The 21,295-nt window shown below is 40.6% G+C and overlaps 1 protein-coding gene across 2 annotated transcripts; it reads right to left on the bottom strand.

The window, feature by feature from the left end:
• Positions 1–573: 573 nt before the first annotated feature.
• On the bottom strand, positions 574–21,019 carry RpL13 (ribosomal protein L13). Of its 2 annotated transcripts, none has more exons than XM_067145233.2 (5): positions 20,952–21,019; positions 20,487–20,739; positions 7,236–7,412; positions 842–973; positions 574–751 (listed from the first exon to the last, which is right to left on the bottom strand). In XM_067145233.2, the coding sequence occupies exons 2-5, from the start codon at positions 20,730–20,732 to the stop codon at positions 635–637; spliced, it is 672 nt and encodes a 223-aa protein (XP_067001334.1). In that variant the 5' UTR covers positions 20,733–20,739; positions 20,952–21,019; the 3' UTR covers positions 574–634. The 2 variants fall into 2 exon arrangements, with proteins under 2 accessions (XP_067001334.1, XP_067001333.1); XM_067145232.2 differs by having other exon boundaries at positions 20,895–20,986.
• Between the last annotated feature and the right edge of the window lie 276 nt (positions 21,020–21,295).

The raw sequence follows: 21,295 nt of genomic DNA, 5'->3' as shown, positions 1-21,295 counted from the left end.
ATTGTAGTTCAACTGCAAAAAACACAGTCTTTCTGTAAATTGTATGGAAAAACTGTAAAAGCTGGCAGGTATGGTTACAATAAGTGATAGTGAAGGAAGTACAGTCATTTAGTGTAGGTCCAGTAAATAGATTTACTGACTGCGATATTAGTTATGTGAACTGAAAAGTAAAAATCAAAAAGCTGCATGCACAAGGGAGATAATTTATAAAGGGACTAAGTTCATGGAAAAGGAAGCCACTGCATCAACTCTACTGAGAATTTCAGAAGCAACAAGAGTGCCCAAGCACTTTGTGATTAAAATTAAGCGTGAAGGCACTAATGTTCAAAAGAAAGGGGCCCGATTTATGCACAGTATAACATTAAAACTGGCAGACTTATTGTTTCATAGATAGTTTGTCTATAAACTTCAAAATACTCATTATGTTCGGAGTTTTCAATAAGTTGTGGACAATTTCTCTCTTGTATGAAGTAATTCCTTTACATTAAATTATACCAATAAATCTATTTCATTGTATAATCTCTGAAATGGAAATCTAGCATTCATATGAACTTTTGTACACTAAATAATTGGTCATATTTTAACTTCTTTTTATTATTAATAAGAATGTACAGTTCTTGTCAAAGAGTCAGATTTACTTTTGCTTCTTCTTCTTGGGTTCTTTGGCAGCTTTCGACACATCGTCAGGATTCTCAGCCGCCTCCTTGATTCTCTTGGCCCGGATACCCACTAGACGTGAGTCAGCTCTTGCCTGAAGAAGTGAAAACATTATTCGTAGCCATTGCAGTACATTAAGATTTTTTAAAACTTATAATGCTTGTACATAAAATCTTTAACTAACCTTACGCAAGGCAGCAAAAGCATCAAACTTCTTCTCTTCATCCGTGACTACTCTTGCTTTAGGTTTGCCAGCCGACTGCTTGATAGGCATCACTGGCGTCTTCAACTGAGTGGCCACCTTTCTCTCCTCCTCCTGGAAAACAAAAATCAAAAGCCACTGTAAGAATGCTTCTTGAATAGAAAAAGTTACAATCCTCATGTAGGTTTTCTTTAGATATTCAGTAGACTTATAGCCAGGGCTCAAAAATTTCTTCTGACCTAGGCACCAATTCTGAAAACCAGGCACCACAATAACACAAACTCATTGTGATGCACAGGCCTACAGTACTAGCCACAAGTATTTTGACAAAATGATTAAACTGCACTGGTCTTGTGTAACAACATAACGCGTGCACTTGTACAACACAAATAATCTGACCATTTCTATACCCAACCAAACCAACATATTCATACAGATGTCAATGTATAAAAACTAATTACACTATACTAATTCATGAAGACCATACATATTTTGACAAATATAACTAAGCAGAAAAACCATTCCAGAAGTTTATGTGTAGTTTGTATCATCCAGTATTTAGTCGGGTAGCCATTTGCTTGTACAACTGCTGCGCATCAAGTCCACCAATTTCTCAAGGCATGAGACAGGAATTTTGGACCATTCACTTAAAGCTTCGAAATATGCCACCTTGTTTGTATATGTTTTGCACTTGGCACACCTTTTAGAGTTCCTCCCATAGATGTTTAATTGGATTTAGCTCAGGGATTTAACTTGGCCAATCAATAACCCCGATTCCTTCTTGCCGAGACATGTTTTGGCAAATTTGGAAGTAAGTTTAGGATCATTGTCATGCTGATACAAAGACCCACGAGGCATGTTTTGTTTAGCAGACGGTACCATATGTTGTTCAATGATCCTGCCATACAGAAATTGATCCAGGATGCCTTCAATTTTTATCACTGGACCAATTCCAGTTCTAGAAAAGCAGCCGCAAGCCATTACATGACCACAATGTTTTACTGTGGGATTTTGGTACCGTACAGCGTTGCGTGCGAACTGGGCATCCGATAAAGGAATTTCCATCAGAGTTGAACACACTGAATTTATGCTCATCACTCCACAGTACTTTACTCCATTCCTCCTTGTTCACCCACGAACCATAATTATTAGCAAAGGCAAGTTGGGCCTTCCTGGTCTTTGCTGAAATCAAGGACTTCTTGGTCGTCAGCCCATTAAACTTGGGGTTTGAAGTACCATTTGATAGTTGAGCGAAGTTTGATCTTATAATTGTCCTCTAAATTATTCCGTACAGCTACCAGCATCGTACAAGGACCAGCAACACATTGCCTTTGAATGATTCAACAGCAGGGGCAACAATTCTAAAACGACCAGATCTAGACATTTAAAAGCGCACCACAGTAGTTGTAGAATGTGTTCCAAACATTTACAATTTGCCCAGAAAGGCCAAAGTCTTTTGCAACTTGTGCTTGGCTATTGCCTCTCTTCAAAGGCGCAATCACTGCCCCTAATTCTCCTAGGTAGCCTACCCACCTCCATTCCCCTCACATACCACTGTACCCAGTTTACACACAGCTTCATCCAGAGGATTCATTCTTAACTATGCCTTAATCTTTTCAAGTACCCTCTTGCCACATATCCCACCTGTTTGTACCAGCAATCACTCTTGCTACTTTCATGTCTGTTACTTCTAAGAGATTCCGAGTCCACCAAGCATTCACTTCTGCAGAGCAAAGTAAAGACACTTTCACCGGACAACTCTCTTCTTATAGAACTGTCGACTGCAACTACGAGATTGGTGCATTAGCTTCACTACCATACAACCATCCTGAGGAATACACATTTTGAATACTTGAAATGATCTACCTGTTCCAATTTTGTGTTCCTGACCTGATAATCCTTTTAGGTTTCAATAATAATAATGTTATTTGTTTTACGTCATACTAACTACTCTTTTACGGTTGTCGGAGACGCCGAGGTGCCGGAATTTAGTCCCACAGGAGTTCTTTTACGTGCCAGTAAGTCTACCGACACGAGGCCGACGTATTTGAGCACCTTCAAATACCACCGGATTGAGCCAGGATCGAACCTGCCAAGTTGGGATCAGAAGGCCAGCGCCTTAACCGCCTGAGCCACTCAGCCCAGCCCTTTTATGTTTCCTCCATACTGAAATCACTTAAGCCTTGATGTAGTTAATTAACATCCAGCATAATTTTTTTTTATTTATAAAAACCCCTTCAAAAGTTTCACGAACTATCTCTGGGAGATTTGCTTCACCTTGCACCAAATCATCTTTGTCAGCTTGAAGAGAAGAATTGGTACCACTGTATGTTGTTGTATGTTTGAGTCATCAGTCCATAGACTGGTTTGATGCAGCCTTCCATGCCACCCTATCCTGTGCTAACCTTTTCACTTCTACGTAACTATTGCATCCTACATCTGCTCTAATCTGCTTGTCATATTCATACCTTGGCCTACCCCTACCGTTCTTACCAGCTACACTTCCTTCAAAAACCAACTGAACAAGTCCTGGGTGTCTTAAGATGTGTCCTATCATTCTATCTCTTCTTCTCGTCAAATTTAGCCAAATCGATCTCCTCTCACCAATTCGATTCAGTATCTCTTCATTCGTAATTCGATCTATCCATCTCACCTTCAGCATTCTTCTGTAACACCACATTTCAAAAGCTTCTATTCTCTTTCTTTCTGAGCTAGTTATCGTCCATGTTTCACTTCCATACAATGTCACGCTCCACACGAAAGTCTTCAAAAACATCTTTCTAATTCCGATATCAATGCTTGAAGTGAGCAAATTTCTTTTCTTAAGAAAGCTCTTCCTGGCTTGTGCTAGTCTGCATTTTATGTCCTTACTTCTGCCATCGTTAGTTATTTTACTACCCAAGTAACAATATTCATCTACTTCCTTTAAGACTTCATTTCCCAATCTAATATTTCCTACATCACCTGCCTTCGTTCGACTGCACTCCATTACTTTTGTTTTGGACTTATTTATTTTCATCTTGTACTCCTTACCCAAGACTTGATCCATACCATTCAGCAACTTCGAGATCTTCTGCAGTCTCAGATAAAATAACAATATCATCAGCAAATCTCAAGGTTTTGATTTCCTCTCCTTGGACTGTGATTCCCTTTCCAAATTTCTCTTTGATTTCCTTTACTGCCTGTTGTATGTAAAAATTGAAAAGGAGAGGGGACAAACTGCAGCCTTGCCTCACTCCTTTCTGGATTGCTGCTTCTTTTCCAAAGCCCTCAATTCTTATCACTGCAGACTGATTTTTATACAGATTGTAGATAATTCTTCGATCTCGGTATCTGATCCCTATCATCTTCAGAATCATAAATAGCTTGGTCCAATCAACATTATCGAATGCCTTTTCTAGATCTACAAATGCCATGTACGTGGGCTTGTCCTTCTTGATTCGATCCTCTAAGATCAGACGTAAAGTCAGGATTGCTTCACGTGTTCCTACATTTCTTCTGAAGCCAAATTGATCTCCCAACTCTGCTTCAACTTGTTTTTCCATTCTTCTGTAAATAATACGTGTTAAAATTTTGCAGGCATGAGATACTAAACTAATGGTGCGGTAATTTTCACACCTATCAGCACCGGCTTTCTTGGGAATAGGTATAACAACATTCTGCCGAAAATCAGATGGGACTTCTCCTGTCTCATACATCTTGCACACTAAATGAAATAACCTTGCCATGCTGGTTTCTCCTAAGGCAGTCAGTAATTCAGAGGGAATATCAATTCCAGGTGCCTTGTTCCTATTTAGGTCACTCACAGCTCTGTCAAACTCTGACTTCAAAATTGGGTCTCCCATTTCATCAGCATCAACAGCCTCTTCATGTTCCAGAACCAAATTATCTACATCTTTACCTTGATACAACTGTTGGATATGCTCCTGCCATCTTTCGGCTTTGTCTTCTTTCCCTAGAAGTGGCTTTCCATCTGAGCTCTTAATATTCATACACCTAGATTTCCTTTCTCCAAAGGTTTCCTTGATTTTCCTGTATGCAGCATCTACCTTTCCCAGGACCATACAGCCTTCGACACCCTTGCACTTCTCCTTCAGCCATTCTTCCTTAGCTACCTTGCACTTTCTATCCACTTGATTCTTTAATCGCCCGTATTCTTTTCTGCCCTCTTCATTTCCAGCATTCTTGTATTTTCGTCGTTCATCAATCAGGTCTAGTATCTCCTGAGTTATCCACTGATTCTTAGTTGATCTTCCTTCCTAACATTTCTTCAGCAGCCCTGCTGACTTCATTCCATTCTCACTCATACTACGTACTCCATGAGGACCCAGGCAGTCGGGCCACACATCAATGTCTGACCCAACGTGGGCATTGAAGTATTTTAAATATTGCTGTGTGCAATGCAGTGTAGATTTTTTTTTCTTCAATGGAGCACAGTATAAGAGTGTATGTTCTGAAAATGTTTTTGAAACCTTGTCCTTGTGGACAAATGCAAAGCAAGAATCTGTTTGGTTCCCACAGTAGGAGAATCAACAGCAACCAGAGAATTGTTTTCCACGACAAAACTTACTTCTTTTTGCGTTGGCTGACCCTGCGATCTGCGTTGCCAAAAGAATGTATAGTTTATCTCCCGAATCACTCAGTTGTCCAAGAGCCTGGCTTCCTGGAGGCAAGCAATGTCCACTTTCTATATCTCTATCAAGTACAGCAGTTTTGCAAGCATCATTAACCTCCTGTAGGTCAGTTGTCCACCTTTGCTGGCAGGACCTAGTGTTTACAGTGCACTATGTCTTCTGATATAGGCTAGAGCAATTTTGTTACTTTCATAGATTTGTCTCCGTCTTATCCATGGCTTTGACAATATGAAAGTGACCGAGGTATGAGCGATGCTAGTAATGCCAATCCTTATGCAGCCAGTCCCTGCTATGAATGGTGTAAAAATGTTGCTCATAGGGCCGGTTGGTGTATGCATTTCAGTGGGCTTGGCAGACTAATATGTAATAGCAACTCTGGCTCGGTGAGGAAAGCAACGGGAAACTACCTCCTCATTTCCCTAGTATTCCTCTTCAGTGATGCCTACGCCATCTATGACAGCTGATGACAGAACTGTTGAGGATCCCACCAGCGGCATCGCTGACGGACTGAACATACATATAGGTCAGTTGTACGTCTCGGGCACAAAGAGAGACCTGATGTTCCAGGCTGTCACAAGAGGAGTTGTAGTTATATCATGACTAGCATTACCCGTCGCAGCTGCGCCCGCGATTGTTTTAACTGTAAAAGCTAGGGATTGTACAGTATTTAGTAATGACTTAACCGTTTCTGAGCACCTTTCAGAGTCCTCTGACAAACACTGGTATCCATCACCCATTTGTTCCATACTTCTCTCATGCACACTTGAAAAGGACTGTTTAATGAAACATTCAGGGGCTGTAGTTGAGATGTTAGTCCTAAAGGGATAACAGTCAATTCAGTATTGCACTGCTGAAATTTTTTACTTGATGGACTCCAAGTGTGATCAAAACTAAGTAAGTGCAAGAAGAGCTTTCTTCTTTTGTAATGAACTTTTCCTACTGTCCACACTTTATCGACCCATACTTTCAAGCCATTTTCAGCCATCCAACCCTTTTCCTGCATGTAAACCACCACACCTACTGCTACCTTTCTTTAGACCAAGTCTTTCAGCATTACTATTCCTACATTCCTCTGCACATTTCACAACATGCGATTTATGGCCTGCGGTACATCAACGTCGCACATTAGTATTTTCGGTGATTAATGGTAACTACTGTAATGATAAATACACAGAACACATACACTTGTAAACTCAACTCAGCAAAATATTATTTGAGAGAAATTGCTTCAACAGAATTGCCCCTACTGACTGCGTATTGCGAGAGAAGTCACAAGATCATGATCACTGTTACATCATCAGCCCAATAAAGTTCTTGGAATCCCAAAAGGAGTGCACGCAACAAAGATCTTGAAGTTAAAACACAGTGGGTTAGCTTTGGGATGTAAATATAAGTATAAAAAATTGTACCTTCATTATACAAGACAGCCCGGTTTTAGACATATTTTAAGAGTAAAAAAAAGCTTATCTTATACACCAGAAAATAGGGTAGTGACCATTCAGAGATAGTTCAAGGCACTGGAGGACACTACTGTTTTACACAATATTAAGTCAAATCATGCTCAATGATTAGCACTTTTCTTCATAAGGGTTTTCAACCACTATGGCACTAAAAACCAGATATACCATCTTAAATTTGCAATCATAATGGGTATCTTTAAAAAAAATGAAGCCTCAAAATACTCCATTACAGAGGTGAAGGGACACAAGAATAAAAACAATCAAAAAGAAACAAGAACTCACAGTGGCTTCACCCTTCCTCAATTTCTTTGATTCGTGGATGGGGAAGAGGATGAGCTTAGATCTGTATTCCTTCAGTCGCTGTACGTTCTGTTGTAAGGACTCCACAGATTTGTTGCGGCGGCGATGATCTACAGCAATGCCAATAGAACGAGCAAAACCTGCACTAAGTCCAGCAGCCTAAAGACAAAAAGAAAACATCACAGCAGATTTTATTTAACAAAACAGCTAGGTAAATCAAATATCCAACTTAAAAATAAAGAAAATCCTGAATTATTATTGCATATAATAAACAGCAATGGTTGGTATTTTCTCATTCAACTTCAGAACTGCTTGGTTCAATGTCCCAAAAGCCCACGAAGCAATGTTCATTGGGCACATTCAGAATAATTCCCCCATCAATTTTGCAACGTTCAATGGGCATATTCAAAATGCTGTACTTACTTGCATATTGGCCACACATTTCGTGCCAATTTTAACGTCTGAAAATAGTGGGTGCGGCTATTAGGCGGAAAATTTTCTGACATTTTTAATAGAACTGGGGACATACTGTAGCCATTGAAACTATCATTAGCTATTTATATAAAAATGTGATGCTGCGCTATTGTCAATATGGCTTTTGACTAGTACAACATAATGGGCTGAGACTGGTACAACCACTGTTAAATTTAACATGGAAAATATTGAATGAAAAAGTTAAAATTAGCAATGTCAATACAACTTCACTGAAGGCAGTAATGGAATTTAATGGTCATACCTGCCAACTTTTAGAAATCAAAAATAGGGGGATTTAATTCCTTGATTTTATCACATATAATGCGCCACGGTCTCGATGAAAAAAGGCCTACAGTTACAAGGCAAATTGACCATTAAGTTTAAAATCTTAAACTAAGAAAATGAAAATGGTTACAAGAAAATGTAACAAACACTGAACAAAATGCATAATCGTTTCCTTTATTAGACCAACACGAACGGAAATTCAATTTCATAGGTACCTCTCAACACTTGGAGATAACTTGTTATATTTTGTGGCCATAATGTGAAGAGAAAATACCAGGAACTATCACTGACACACCTCTCTGAAATGCATTCAAATTATGAACTAAGAATGAACACAAATGCACTGAAATATGCAAAACTACCACATACAAAACGGATCAACATGGTTCATACATTATTAACATACGCCTTCAACAGGGGGCAAAGTATAGAACCGCAAGAAAAATCAAGTGGCCTATAACTCCAACAAAACTATGGACGGAAACGATGTTAACAGTATGCGAACAAGAAACTCCGATCTTTCATCCCGATTCACAGTCGCTATCGTGCGCTAGCCCCTCTCGCTTGTAGGACGATTCCCTCCAGAATTTCCGGCTTTAAAACACACACACAATGTTGTAGTGAGCGGAAAACACGATGCACAAAGATGACGGACAATACACTTACCAAACAAAAACACTTCAAAATGAGGTTGCATAAATTACGCACGCACACAATAATTTATCCTAGTGAAAAAGTATTGACCGCACCAAGGTTATGTTGGTCAAAAATAGGAAGAACTAAAAATAAATCGTTAAATCGGAAGAAGGGTTAAAAAGCGGTAAGTTCCTGAGTAAATCAGAAGGGTTGACAGGTACGAATGGTCTGCACCTCCACTGGTTTGGATACGTTAGAGTAGGTTAGTGACGAAGCCATTGGTCCGGATTTGTTAGGGTAGGTTCATGACAAAGCCATTGGACTAAGATCAGTTGTGTATTTATTGTATGCGGGTTGGTAATGGAATTAATTTTACTTCATTGCTGGGAGTGACGTCATATCCGATTGTCTCTCACCCAATGGAAATGCTGCTACGTAGTTAGGCGATGGACAATGGCACGGGATAAATTGAATTAGGTAATAAAAATAAAATTACTTCTGGGGGACGGCGGGTGGGTTCTTGGCTGTCGCAGTGAACACATCTCTCCTCTACAAGGTATTCCACTTAAGATTTCTAACATTAAATACTTATCATGCTATAAAACTTATGTAGTGCATACTGAATTTCTACCAAACTATCTTTTCAGATTTCATTTTCATTCAGTTGACAGTATTACCAGAACTGGGAGAGCTCCCTCCTTACTCACCCCTGTACAAAAAAATTACTAAAACGTGTGTGAGTAATACTCATTATGATGTAGATATTGATTCCCATAGGGAACCTAAATTATTTGTCCCGAATGAGTAAATTTATAATACCAATGTAATGGTCCGTTATTGGACATTATAAATTTTCCAGCTAACTCATTCTTGGTTGCCTGCGTTTCGCCCTCGTGTGCTAAGTTAGGCTCGTCAGTTGGGACTTAGCACGCCACCCAAGACGCAAGGCTAGTGCATACCGTGGAGGCCACTGCATAGGCTACTTTAAGCCACCAGCAGTGCCCTATGGGAATCAATATCTACATCATTTGATGGCCAGGCAGGCATCATTTTTTGAAAACGAGACATAGCTCTCATAGTGCATTGCCACTGCTGGTGGCTTCAAGTAGCCTATGCAGTGGCCTCCACGGTATGCACTAGCCTTGCGTCTTGGGTGGCGTGCTAAGTCCCAACTGACGAGCCTAACTTAGCAAACGAGGGCGAAACGCAGGCAACCAAGAATGAGTTAGCTGGAAAATTTATAATGTCCAATAACGGACCATTACATTGGTATTATAAATTTACTCATTCGGGACAAATAATTTAGGTTCCCTATGGGAATCAATATCTACATCATTTGATGGCCAGGCAGGCATCAATTTTTGAAAACGAGACATAGCTCTCATAGTGCATTGGCACTGCTGGTGGCTTCAAGTAGCCTATGCAGTGGCCTCCACGGTATGCACTAGCCTTGCGTCTTGGGTGGCGTGCTAAGTCCCAACTGACGAGCCTAACTTAGCACACGAGGGAGAAACTCAGGCAACCAAGAATGAGTTAGCTGGAAAATTTATAATGTCCAATAACGGACCATTACACTGGTATTATAAATTTACTCATTCGGGACAAATAATTTAGGTTCCCTATGGGAATCAATATCTACACCATTTGAAGGCCAGGCAGGCATCAATTTTTGAAAACGAGACATAGCTCTCATAGTGCATTGGCACTGCTGGTGGCTTCAAGTAGCCTATGCAGTGGCCTCCACGGTATGCACTAGCCTTGCGTCTTGGGTGGCATGCTAAGTCCCAACTGACGAGTCTAACTTAGCACACGAGGGCGAAACGCAGGCAACCAAGAATGAGTTAGCTGGAAAATTTATAATGTCCAATAATGGACCATTACATTGGTATTATAATACTCATTAGTCGTTCACATGCCAGCAACTTCCGATAAGCCAAATGACTACAGAATTAATACGTGAAATGTGCACAAATGTGTAAAGAGCTCAACAGTTATTTGTCTTTTCTGTACTCGATTGATCTTGTTTTTTTTTTTGTTTTTTTTTTGCACCTAAGTATGTGGTAGCAATCACACACTTCCTCACATTGAGAGCGCACACACTCATCATTCATCTCATGGAGTCGCTTAGTTCCACACAGCTTATGGTGGAAGCCAAATTACAACCACCACGTGAACTGCTGGGGGAATAAACAATGGAAAACAGACCAGAAACCTTAATTCAAAATTCGAGAAATATCCTACACCAAAAAGTGTCAAAGAAAGAAGCAACAAAGACTGCGAAGGTAAGCTGTTGCGCCTGGACAACGAATGTTATTGTGAATCAAGAAGGCGGTGAACTTGCAAGTTAAGTTTTAAAAACGAAGAAGAATGATCCCTTTTGTTGTGCTATGTGATTGCTGTGAAATTGGCTGAAACTCTAAATGTACGGTTTGAGAATTTGGGGAAGGAGTGAAACGGGTAGTTTCATTGTTGTTCCAACAATTTTGGTGACCCCGATGTGATGTAATAACGCAGATACTGGCGAGTCTCAATCTGGTTATTATAGGTCTATTATCATAACGGAAGAAATGGAGGCAGTACTTAAAAAACGTAAAGTGGTGAGAGCATGTTTTACTAAAACTTATGACAGTTTTACACAAGAAATAGATTCTGAGAATCGGAATGAGGAAATAGTGAAATCAATTTTCTACGTTAGATAGGTTAGGTGGCGATCTGAATAAACTAGACGATCAAATGGCCACGATGTTAGATGATGAAAATACTGACTTTGAAACAGATATAACACTGCAGAAGCATGTAGAGAAAAAGTGGATTGTGTTAAGGTTAAGATGGAAACTTTTGTTACAAAATGCGCTCAAGTAGGACTAGTCAATGATGCCCAGTCGGTTAGTTCATCCCCAACCTCAAATAGGAGGAAACCTAAACTTCCTAAAATAGAGCTGAAGCAATTTAGTGGAAATATAAAAGACTTTTTGGGTTTATGGAATTGGTTTAAAAAAATTGATGAAGACAGGGATATGGAAGATGCAGATAAATTTCAGTATCTGCTTCAGGCTACAGTAGAAGGTTCACGAGCCAGAGAGATTGTAGAGAGTTTCCCCGCACCTGCTGAAAATTATAACAAAGCTATTGAAAGCTTAAAAAATAGATTTGGTAAGGAAGAATTGTTGACCAAATATTATGTGAGAGAGCTACTAGGACTAGTGGTAAAAAATGTAACAGAGACCCAAGCCAGGCTTGAAATACATCTCTACGATAAGTTTGAAGCACACCTGACAGCATTGGAATAAATCGGGATGACATCAGATAAATATGCAGCGATGCTATTTCCACTTGTGGAATCCTGTATTCCAGAAGATCTACTTCGTGTGTGGTTAAGGAACCCTGTAACAGTCGAACAAGAGAATGATGAAGGTAGAATCTATGAAGACCGATTGAAACGTCTTAGGCTCCTTTCACACTACACGGTTTCGACCGTACGGCGGCATTCCATTAGTGGCGTGAAGAAGAGCATTAGACCTTTCACATTACACGGCACGGCAACGGCATGGCTGCCGTGCCATGTAGCAGCCGTGTCTTGCCACTGGAATGGACGGCTGCCGTTGACTCAGTGGCGCAAGCAGCTAAATGCATGCTTTCACACTGCACGGTTTTTTAATCGTACGGCAGCTCTCGAGCAGCTGTAGAGGAGATAACGCAAGGGTATCTAGACACAAGTTATACGCATTAGTATCGTAGCGTTCTATTGTTTTACTTTGTTATTAAAATGTTCAGTGCATTGCTTTGTAGGATTTATCGTTGGTTTTGTGAAATGGCTGATGCAGATTCTGAAATTCTTATTACTCTAGTCCATACTGGGACATAACGCTAGACATTTATACAGTAGTGGCGATTGTATTGGACGTGTGTGTTGGGGGGGGGGGGCGAAATGTACAAACAACAAAACGTACCCGGGTTTGTGGTGTATAGCGTAGGGGTGTCGGGGTGTGTATATGCACCAAAACTTTTAAGAAAAGCTCAAAGTGGTAGGCTAACATCGACAGAGAGGTAAAGATTGTCAGACTACCAACTTAAGTGCGGTAATAGTGGTTTTTTTTTTAAAATTTTGATTCAATCATCATTTGCCCTCGGACTCAGCGAGCGATCCCACCTCTACCGCCTCAAGGGCAGTGTTCTGGAGCTTCAGACTCTTGGTCGTGGGATACAACTGGGGAGAATGACCAGTACCTCGCCCAGGCGGCCTCATCTGCTATGCTGAACAGGGGCCTTGTGGAGGGATGGGAAGATCGGATGGGATAGGCAAGGAAGCGGCCGTGGCCTTAAGTTAGGTACCATCCCGGCATTCGCCTGAAGGAGAAGTGGGAAACCACGGAAAACCACTTCGAGGATGGCTGAGGTGGGAATCGAACCCACCTCTACTCAGTTGACCTCCCGAGGCTGAGTGGACACCGTTCCAGCCCTCGTACCACTTTTCAAATTTCGTGGCAGAGCCGGGAATTGAACCTGGACCTCCGGGGGTGGCAGCTAATCACACGCTAACCACTACACCACAGAGGCGGACTTTTTCAGTATATATATATAGTGTAGACTATATTATTACATAATACAGATTCACAAATATATACTTATGATACAATTTCACAAATTACTAATATTAAGAAATCATCCTATTATTAAAATGACTCTCTTGTATGACTAGCATCAAGACATGCACTGAGCTTCCCACGGCAAAAAAACCGTACAGCAAAAAAACCGTTGCAGTGTGAAAGCAACATCCACGGCGAAAGAGCCATACGGTTTTTTTGCCGTACGGTCGAAACCGTGTAGTGTGAAAGGAGCCTTAGCATTCTTGTGGTGTGAAACTCAGGGTGAAGAACGAATAGCACTAGCACTAGAGTTTGTGGAGATATTAAGCAACAGGAGAACAATGGAGAGCAAGTTGACGACAATGAGGTTATGATTACTGCAGCAGATTTATTTTCTGGTGAGAAGAAGAAGAGTCCTGTTGTGTCTCTCTTCTGTGATAAAACTCATGACAGTAAAGATTGTTTCCATGCCCAAAAATTATCCCTTAGCCACAAGCAAGACTTGGTGAGAAAAGTTAAAGGATGTTACGCATGTTTAAAACAGGGTCATTGAGCAATGGACTGCAAGCAGAGAGTAAGTTGCATAATCTGCTCCAAAAGACATTATACAATCATGTGTCCAAATCTAGAAAATGCACAGAAAAATGTATCTGCAGAAGATAAAAATGACAAAGACGACAAAACGTGTTTATCTAGTCAGTGTACCTCGGAGGTATTTCTTCCGAGACTCATGGGAAATCTCGTTGCAAATGGCAGAAAGCGGAAAGTAAGGGTACTAATTGACTCAGGTTCACAACAATTTTATATCCTGAAGAAGATTTCAGAAGAAATGAGGTGTCGACATGTAAACAGTGAGATGGTAAAACATGTCCTATATGGTGGAAGCTCAACCAAGAAAACGGAGCACCGATGTTACAGCATCTGCTTAGAAAGCTTGGAAGGAAACTACGCTAGCAACGTTGAGATACTAGACCAGCCCATAATATGTGGATCCATATCTCGACTCTCTTCTACGGCTTGCTTGAAAGAGCTGAATCAACGTGGAATCAAAATAACTGATGTCTGAAACTGACAGCCAGCAATTGAGATACTGTTAGGAGCGGACGCTGTGGCAATGCTTTACACTGGAAAAGTTAAAGAAATGGAATGTGGGCTCACAGCAGTGGAAACTCGACTAGGATGGATTGTGATGGGATGAATGTAAAGAGGGCTCGGGCAACCTAATCATGCTGTGATGTTAACAACCATGCTGACACAAACCAATAATTTACCAGACCTATTGAAGTTGGATGTTTTAGGGATTCCTGATCCTTCTGAAAGTCAGACCAAGGAAGAGGAGGAAGCAGTGTTTATGGGAGTACTTTGAAAAAACTGAAGAGGGACTATGAGGGGCACTATGAAATTAGTCTACCTTGGTTACAGGGTAGAGAAGAATTACCAGATAACAGGATCCTTGCTGAGAAAAGATTACTATCTACAACTTCCAAACTCAGAACTGCTAATAAGTTACTAGATTACGATTGGGTACTGAAGGGTTGGCTGGAAGAAGAAAAAATTGAAGTGTCAAGAAAAGAAGAGGCAGATTACCTGCCTCATTGAGGAGTGTTTAAGGAAAACTCTACAACCAATATTAGGCCTGTTTTTGATGCGTTTTGCAAAGCAAAAGATGGCTGTTCTTTGAATGACAATCTCTCAAAGGGTCCAAACCTGTTAGAATTTATTCCAAAAGTAATGATGGACTTCAGATTAAGGAGAATTGGAGTCATCTCTGATATTAAACAAGCCTTCATGCAAATATCAGTCAATCCAGAGCAGTGTTCTCCTTAGGACCTTTTTAATGGGCGCACCGCCCTGCCATTTTTAGAGACCGCCCGGCTAATATAACCTAGATATGTGCTAATTTCATAATATTAAAAGGTACATGTTTGAGTCATTGTGTGCTCCAAATTAACATGTAAATACTGTAAAACTGTTAATTTAAATTATAATTTATTATTAGCATAATTGCATGAATTGCATCCGAGATCAAATGTTTAGCTTGACCACTACGTAGTCGCGAACGGGGGTCTGGATTACCATGGATTCGCATGCGAGCCCTCTATTCCGCATAACGTCACAAACCAGTATGGCAGTCCACATGTCCACAGCAACCGAGTGGTAGGCAAGTCCGCTGTTACATGATTCGGAAGGAGCAATAGAACACTGGAAGTTCAAAATACTATGTTATATCTTGTTCGTGATAATAACACTAAACTAGTTCAATTTTGCAGTTCATGTTTACCTGTCAACTCCCCGATCTTAGAGGATCGAATCAAGAAGGACAAGCCCACGTACATGGCATTTGTAGATCTAGAAAAGGCATTCGATAATGCTGATTGGACCAAGCTATTTATGATTCTGAAGATGATAGGGATCAGATACCGAGAACGAAGAATTATCTACAATCTGTATAAAAATCAGTCTGCAGTGATAAGAATCGAGGGCTTTGAAAAAGAAGCAGCAATCCAGAAAGGAGTGAGGCAAGGCTGCAGTTTGTCCCCTCTCCTTTTCAATGTTTACACAGAACAGGCAGTAAAGGAAATCAAAGAGAAATTTGGAAATGGAATCACAGTCCAAGGAGAGGAAATCAAAACCTTGAGATTTGCCGATGATATTGTTATTTTATCTCAGACTGCAGAAGATCTCGAGAAGTTGCTGAATGGTATGGATGAAGTCTTGGGTAAGGAGTACAAGATGAAAATAAATAAGTCCAAAACAAAAGTAATGGAGTGCAGTCGAACGAAGGCAAGTGATGTAGGAAATATTAGATTAGGAAATGAAGTCTTAAAGGAAGTAGATGAATATTGTTACTTGGGTAGTAAAATAACTAACGATGGCAGAAGTAAGGAGGACATAAAATGCAGACTAGCACAAGCAAGGAAGAGCTTTCTTAAGAAAAGAAATTTGCTCACTTCAAACATTGATATCGGAATTAGAAAGATGTTTTTGAAGACTTTCGTGTGGAGCGTGGCATTGTATGGAAGTGAAACATGGACGATAACTAGCTCAGAAAGAAAGAGAATAGATGCTTTTGAAATGCGGTGTTACAGAAGAATGCTGAAGGTGAGATGGATAGATCGAATCACGAATGAAGAGATACTGAATCGAATTGGTGTGAGAGGAGATCGATTTGGCTAAATTTGACGAAAAGAAGAGATAGAATGATAGGACACATCTTAAGACACCCAGGACTTGTTCAGTTGGTTTTTGAAGGAAGTGTAGGTGGTAAGAACGGTAGGGGCAGACCAAGGTATGAATATGACAAGCAGATTAGAGCAGATGTAGGATGCAATAGTTACGTAGAAATGAAAAGGTTAGCGCAGGATAGGGTGGCATGGAGGGCTGCATCAAACCAGTCTATGAACCGATGACTCAAACAACAACGTTTACCTGTCTGATATTTTTGTTAACGCCTTGAGGGAAATGAATTGAAATTCTTTTCATGTTCAAGTTTTACGTAGTATTCCCCGCCCAGCCACTCATTCTCGCCACCCGGCTGACAAAACTTTCTGGGGAGAACACTGCAGAGGATAGAGATTTTCTGCAATTTCTCTGGTGGGAGAGTGTGAAGGAGAAGATCAAGATTTTGAGACACTGTAGAGTACCATTTGCAGTAAACTGCAGCCCATTTCTTTTAGGGGCTGTCATACATCATTTGCATCAATACAAACGACTGCTGAAAGACAATACTGAAAACTGAGACAATCATTTTATGTAGACAACTGTGTCATATCTGATAATTCAGAAGAACTTCAAGAGTTTATTGATAAGGCTACACAGATAATGGCTGATGGAAAAATTTTAATTAAGAGGGTGGGAACATACTTGTTTCAAACATCTGGAAGAAAGTATAAGGCTCGGACTTTTGTGGGATAAAGTCAAGCCTCAAGGTGTAAATACACAAAGAATTTTGTTGTCTACTGCACGAGTGTTTGACCCCATAGGTTTTAGCTCGCCAGTTACCCCTTGTCTGAAGCTGCTCTTACAGGAAAGTTTGAAAACCAAGTTGTATGGGACAATGAGATTCCGGTGGAGTTGCACAGAAAATTCATCAAGTGGGTTGAAGAGCTGTCAGATCTAACAAAGTTAAGAGTGCCTGGATGGATCTCCTTTGAAGAACGCTATTCATGTTTGTTAGACATTTTCTGCGATGCTTCAAAGTTTTCGTATGCAGCTGCGGTATTCCAACACTCTAAAGATAGTGCCAATGTAATGGTTCAATTGCTGCAATGTAAATCAAGAGTTGCCCCTCTGAAGAACACAATACCCAGACTACAATTAATGGCATGTTGCACTGGGATACGACTGGCCTTACAGGTCAAGAAGAGTCTCGAATCGTTACACCTGAAGGAGTATTATTGGACGGATTCCACTTCTGTACTGGTTGAAGAATAATGAACAGTGGGGGACCTTTGTCCAGAATAGGGTTAAAGAAATATGTGCTTACTTCGACAGTGCAGATTAGAGACATATCCCAGGTCAAGATAACCCAGCTGATCTGCCTTCAAGAGGCTGTGGTGTGAAAAGATTAATCGAACCTAGATGGTGGGAGGGGCCAGAGTGGTTAAGATATGATGAGAACGAGTGGCCCACAACTCCCTATCAGCCGAATGAAGATGAAATAAACCAAGGAAAAAAGGGGAACTGTTAGCAAGTTGACATCTGCATCACCCTCGTCTGAAGAAGAATGGTACCTTAAATATTTCTCGAAGAATTGTATACATGATGTCTTGCGTACTTTGGTTTCTTAACAAAGCCAAACGCAAACAAAACAGGTTTCTGTCTACAAAGTTATCAGTAAGAGAAATAAAGAATGCAGAAATAAAACTCCTGAGAATTGTGCAGAGCGACGCTTTTCAAAAGCGAGAAAAATCAGACTTTAAATCACTATATTCATTACATGATAGAGAGGAGCTATGGAGAATTCGCACCAAGATAGTGAGAAGAAACGATGAAGAAGACTTTAGATTTCCCATATTGTTGCCTCCTGAACATAAGATAACAGCCTTACTTGTAATGGAGGAGCACTTGAAAGCTTCTCAAGCAAAAAAGTACAGGACTTATCCATACTTAGAGAACGGTTTTGGATCATCAAGGGCAATTCGTTGCATTCTGGCCAAGTGTCTCAGATGTAGAAAATACCAGGAACAGATGTTTTATGTTGGCATTGAGACGATTCATATCTAGACGGGGTAGACCGTATGTTCTATATGGCGACAACGGGACAAACTTCCGTGGAACAGAGAATTTGCTCAGGACACTTGACTGGAAGAAGATAACTGAAGAAGCAGCAGTTTTGAAAACTGAATGGAGATTCAACCCACCCACTGCAGCTTGGTGGGGTGGGTGATGGGAACCAGTCGTTCAGATGGTCAAAAGGTTGTTGCGACGGGTACTGGGCCACACTTTCATAAACTATGAAGAAATGATGACGATTCTTATTGACTGTGAAGCAGTTGTAAATTCCAGACCATTGACCTACATATCAGATGACCAGAATGACCTTGTGGCTCTGACACCTTCAATGTACATATAAGATATCAAAAGGGTGGAAGTGCCAGATCTCGATTCCATTGATAACATTAATTTATCAAAAATGCTGCAATACCAATAATGCCTGAGAGAAGAATTGAGGAAGAGATTCAGACTGGAGTATCTAGGTCAACTCGTTCACAAGAAAGGAGACATGAAGGGGAGGAGAGAAGACAAAGTGTGGAGATGATGTGCTGATCGGTAATAACAACATGAAGAGAATGGACTGGCCCTTGGCGAGAGTAACAGAGGTGTTCCCCGGGAAGGACAATGTAGTACGAGTACTGAAGGTGGAAACTGCTGCTGGAGAATTTATCCGGCCAATACAACACATCAATCACTTAGAGATGTGTTTCTCTCCCATAAGCCCAGGTAAAGGCGCAACACTAGACATTACCACAAAAAATACCAAGGTATCTGTTACAAGGTCTCCAGATCCTGGTATCCCCGTGCAAGGTGCCAAAGTTACCAGAACAGGCAGAAACGTTTCCTTGAGTGAAAGGACTTAAACTGTGTTTGAAATTTCGTTTAATATCTCTTGATCATTAGTCCAGCCCGTGGACCGCTATTCACACAGACGCGTAACGACTGTCGTTTGTTTTCTCGCTCGCGGCTGCCTTGGAAAGGATGTTCTGCACCAGTGCTCAGTGCTGCCAACCTCTGTACTTAGGAACTATGCTTCGAATTGTATACTGTTAGGACAGGATCTAGGCAAGACCATTGGTCTGGACAGTTAGGATTCTTGCCGTGGACAAGACCATTGGTCTGGACGGTTAGGATTCTTGCCGTGGACAAAACCATTGGTCTGGGCGGTTAGAAGCCGTGAAGTGGCTTTAGGCCCCTAGTTTCGTATACGGTTAGGATAGGATCAAGGCAAGACCATTGGTCTGGACGGTTAGGATTCTTGCCGTGGATAAGACCATTGGTCTGGACGGTTAGGATTCTTGCCGTGGACAAGACCATTGGTCTGGGTGGTTAGGATTCTTGCCGTTGACAAGACCATCGGTTAGGCCCCTAGTTTCGTATACGACTTGCGCTTTTATTGTGCTGCGGCTGGTAATGGATTATCATCAACATACTTGACAGGAAGGAGATCACGTGCCACTTTACATTGGCCAATAAGAATACAAGTACCTACTCAGAAATGAGCATGGCGTGTAATAATCTTTATTAGGTTATAAAAGTAAATGTACTTCTTGGGGCGGGATGGTGGGTTCCTGGACATCGCAAAGAACACACCTCTCTTCTGAGACGCTCTCCAAGTAAGATTTCACTAATTCCACTCGCTTGTAACATTACAGATTACGCTGGTCTACGGGCTGTACTAATGCCATATCTTGTTAATATGTAAATTAATTTGATTTGACAGTGTAAAATCAAAGGTGGGAGGATGTTGCGTCTGGACAAGCAAGGTTATTGTGAATCAAGAAGGCTGTGAACTTTTAAGTTTTAAAAAACGAAGAATGATCCCTTTTTTTGTGCTATATGATTGCTGTGAAATTGGCTGAATCTCTAAATATACGGTTTGAGAATTTGGGGAAGGAGTGAAACGGGTAGTTTCATTGTTGTTCCAACATAAGCCGATATTGTAAGGACCTAACATCAATCGTAAATCCGACGACAGCATGAACAAATAAATAAAAACAAGACTCATATTTTAAAATATATATCAGTACATTACCTTCACTTCCTCCAACGTAAATCCCCTTCCAGCACGAAGCTTGGTGTGATACCGAAACGTAGGGCATCGGACTATTGGCCGTAAAGGTCCAGCTGCAGGCCTCGGAGCGATAGCTTTCGCCTTCTTTATTCTGTTTTGTCTTCTCCTGTATTTACGGGCCGGCTGATTAAACCATGTTTTAACGAACCGTTGCCAGTCCTTGTGAAAGTGCCCATTAGGGATCATATTATTCCTTTTCGGAGCCATCCTGAAACTAAAAAAGACAGGTTGACTGGTCTCACCATGTAGATACTGCACGTCATCACATGGTAACTTTTAAGACGTGCACAATATATTTACACAAACAACAACTAAATGAGGAGAAACGACAAAGTCCGTATCAACTTCAAAAGGTTTAGCATCACTTACAAGTTCGGATGCCACCGATAACTCTACGAAATTATTATATACAATGCTCACACACACCTCTGTACTAAAGCTCAGGACCGGAAGAAACTTCAGCTAAGAACAGGAACTGAAATCTTTCAAAGAATACCAATAAGATTATCCACTGATACACGTGCCAAAGTAAGGAAGTGAAACATGTTTGTAATGTAGATCGGAGAGGTAGAGAATGTCTTCAAAGTAAAATCTTTGTTATATTACAGTCAATGTGAATGTTAAAATACATAAGTAGTATTAAAAAATCACTTAAATATGCCTTTGATATATTCAGAAAATTAAGAAATATTTTAGAATGTATAATTATTAGCAACATATTTCGAAAATAACCGTAATTAAGAAGACATCTGACATTTGGTCAAAGGCCT

The sequence above is a fragment of the Anabrus simplex genome, chromosome 4, assembly GCF_040414725.1.
Source record: "Anabrus simplex isolate iqAnaSimp1 chromosome 4, ASM4041472v1, whole genome shotgun sequence".
Classification (NCBI taxonomy): Eukaryota; Metazoa; Arthropoda; class Insecta; order Orthoptera; family Tettigoniidae; genus Anabrus; species Anabrus simplex.
The sequence above is the reverse complement of the archived record's forward strand: the minus strand, read 5'-3'. Positions and strand labels throughout refer to the sequence as shown.

What these genes read in the sequence shown, in the direction of transcription:
- RpL13 (XM_067145233.2), bottom strand. Translation starts at nt 20,732, where the DNA reads ATGGCTCCGAAAAGGAATAATATGATCCCTAATGGGCACTTTCACAAG. An exon ending in TTACGTTGGAGGAAGTGAAG is followed by an intron (nt 7,413 to 20,486) that starts GTAATGTACTGA and finishes TTTTGTCTTTAG; the next exon opens with GCTGCTGGACTTAGTGCAGG. An exon ending in TGAGGAAGGGTGAAGCCACT is followed by an intron (nt 974 to 7,235) that starts GTGAGTTCTTGT and finishes TTTGTTTTCCAG; the next exon opens with GAGGAGGAGAGAAAGGTGGC.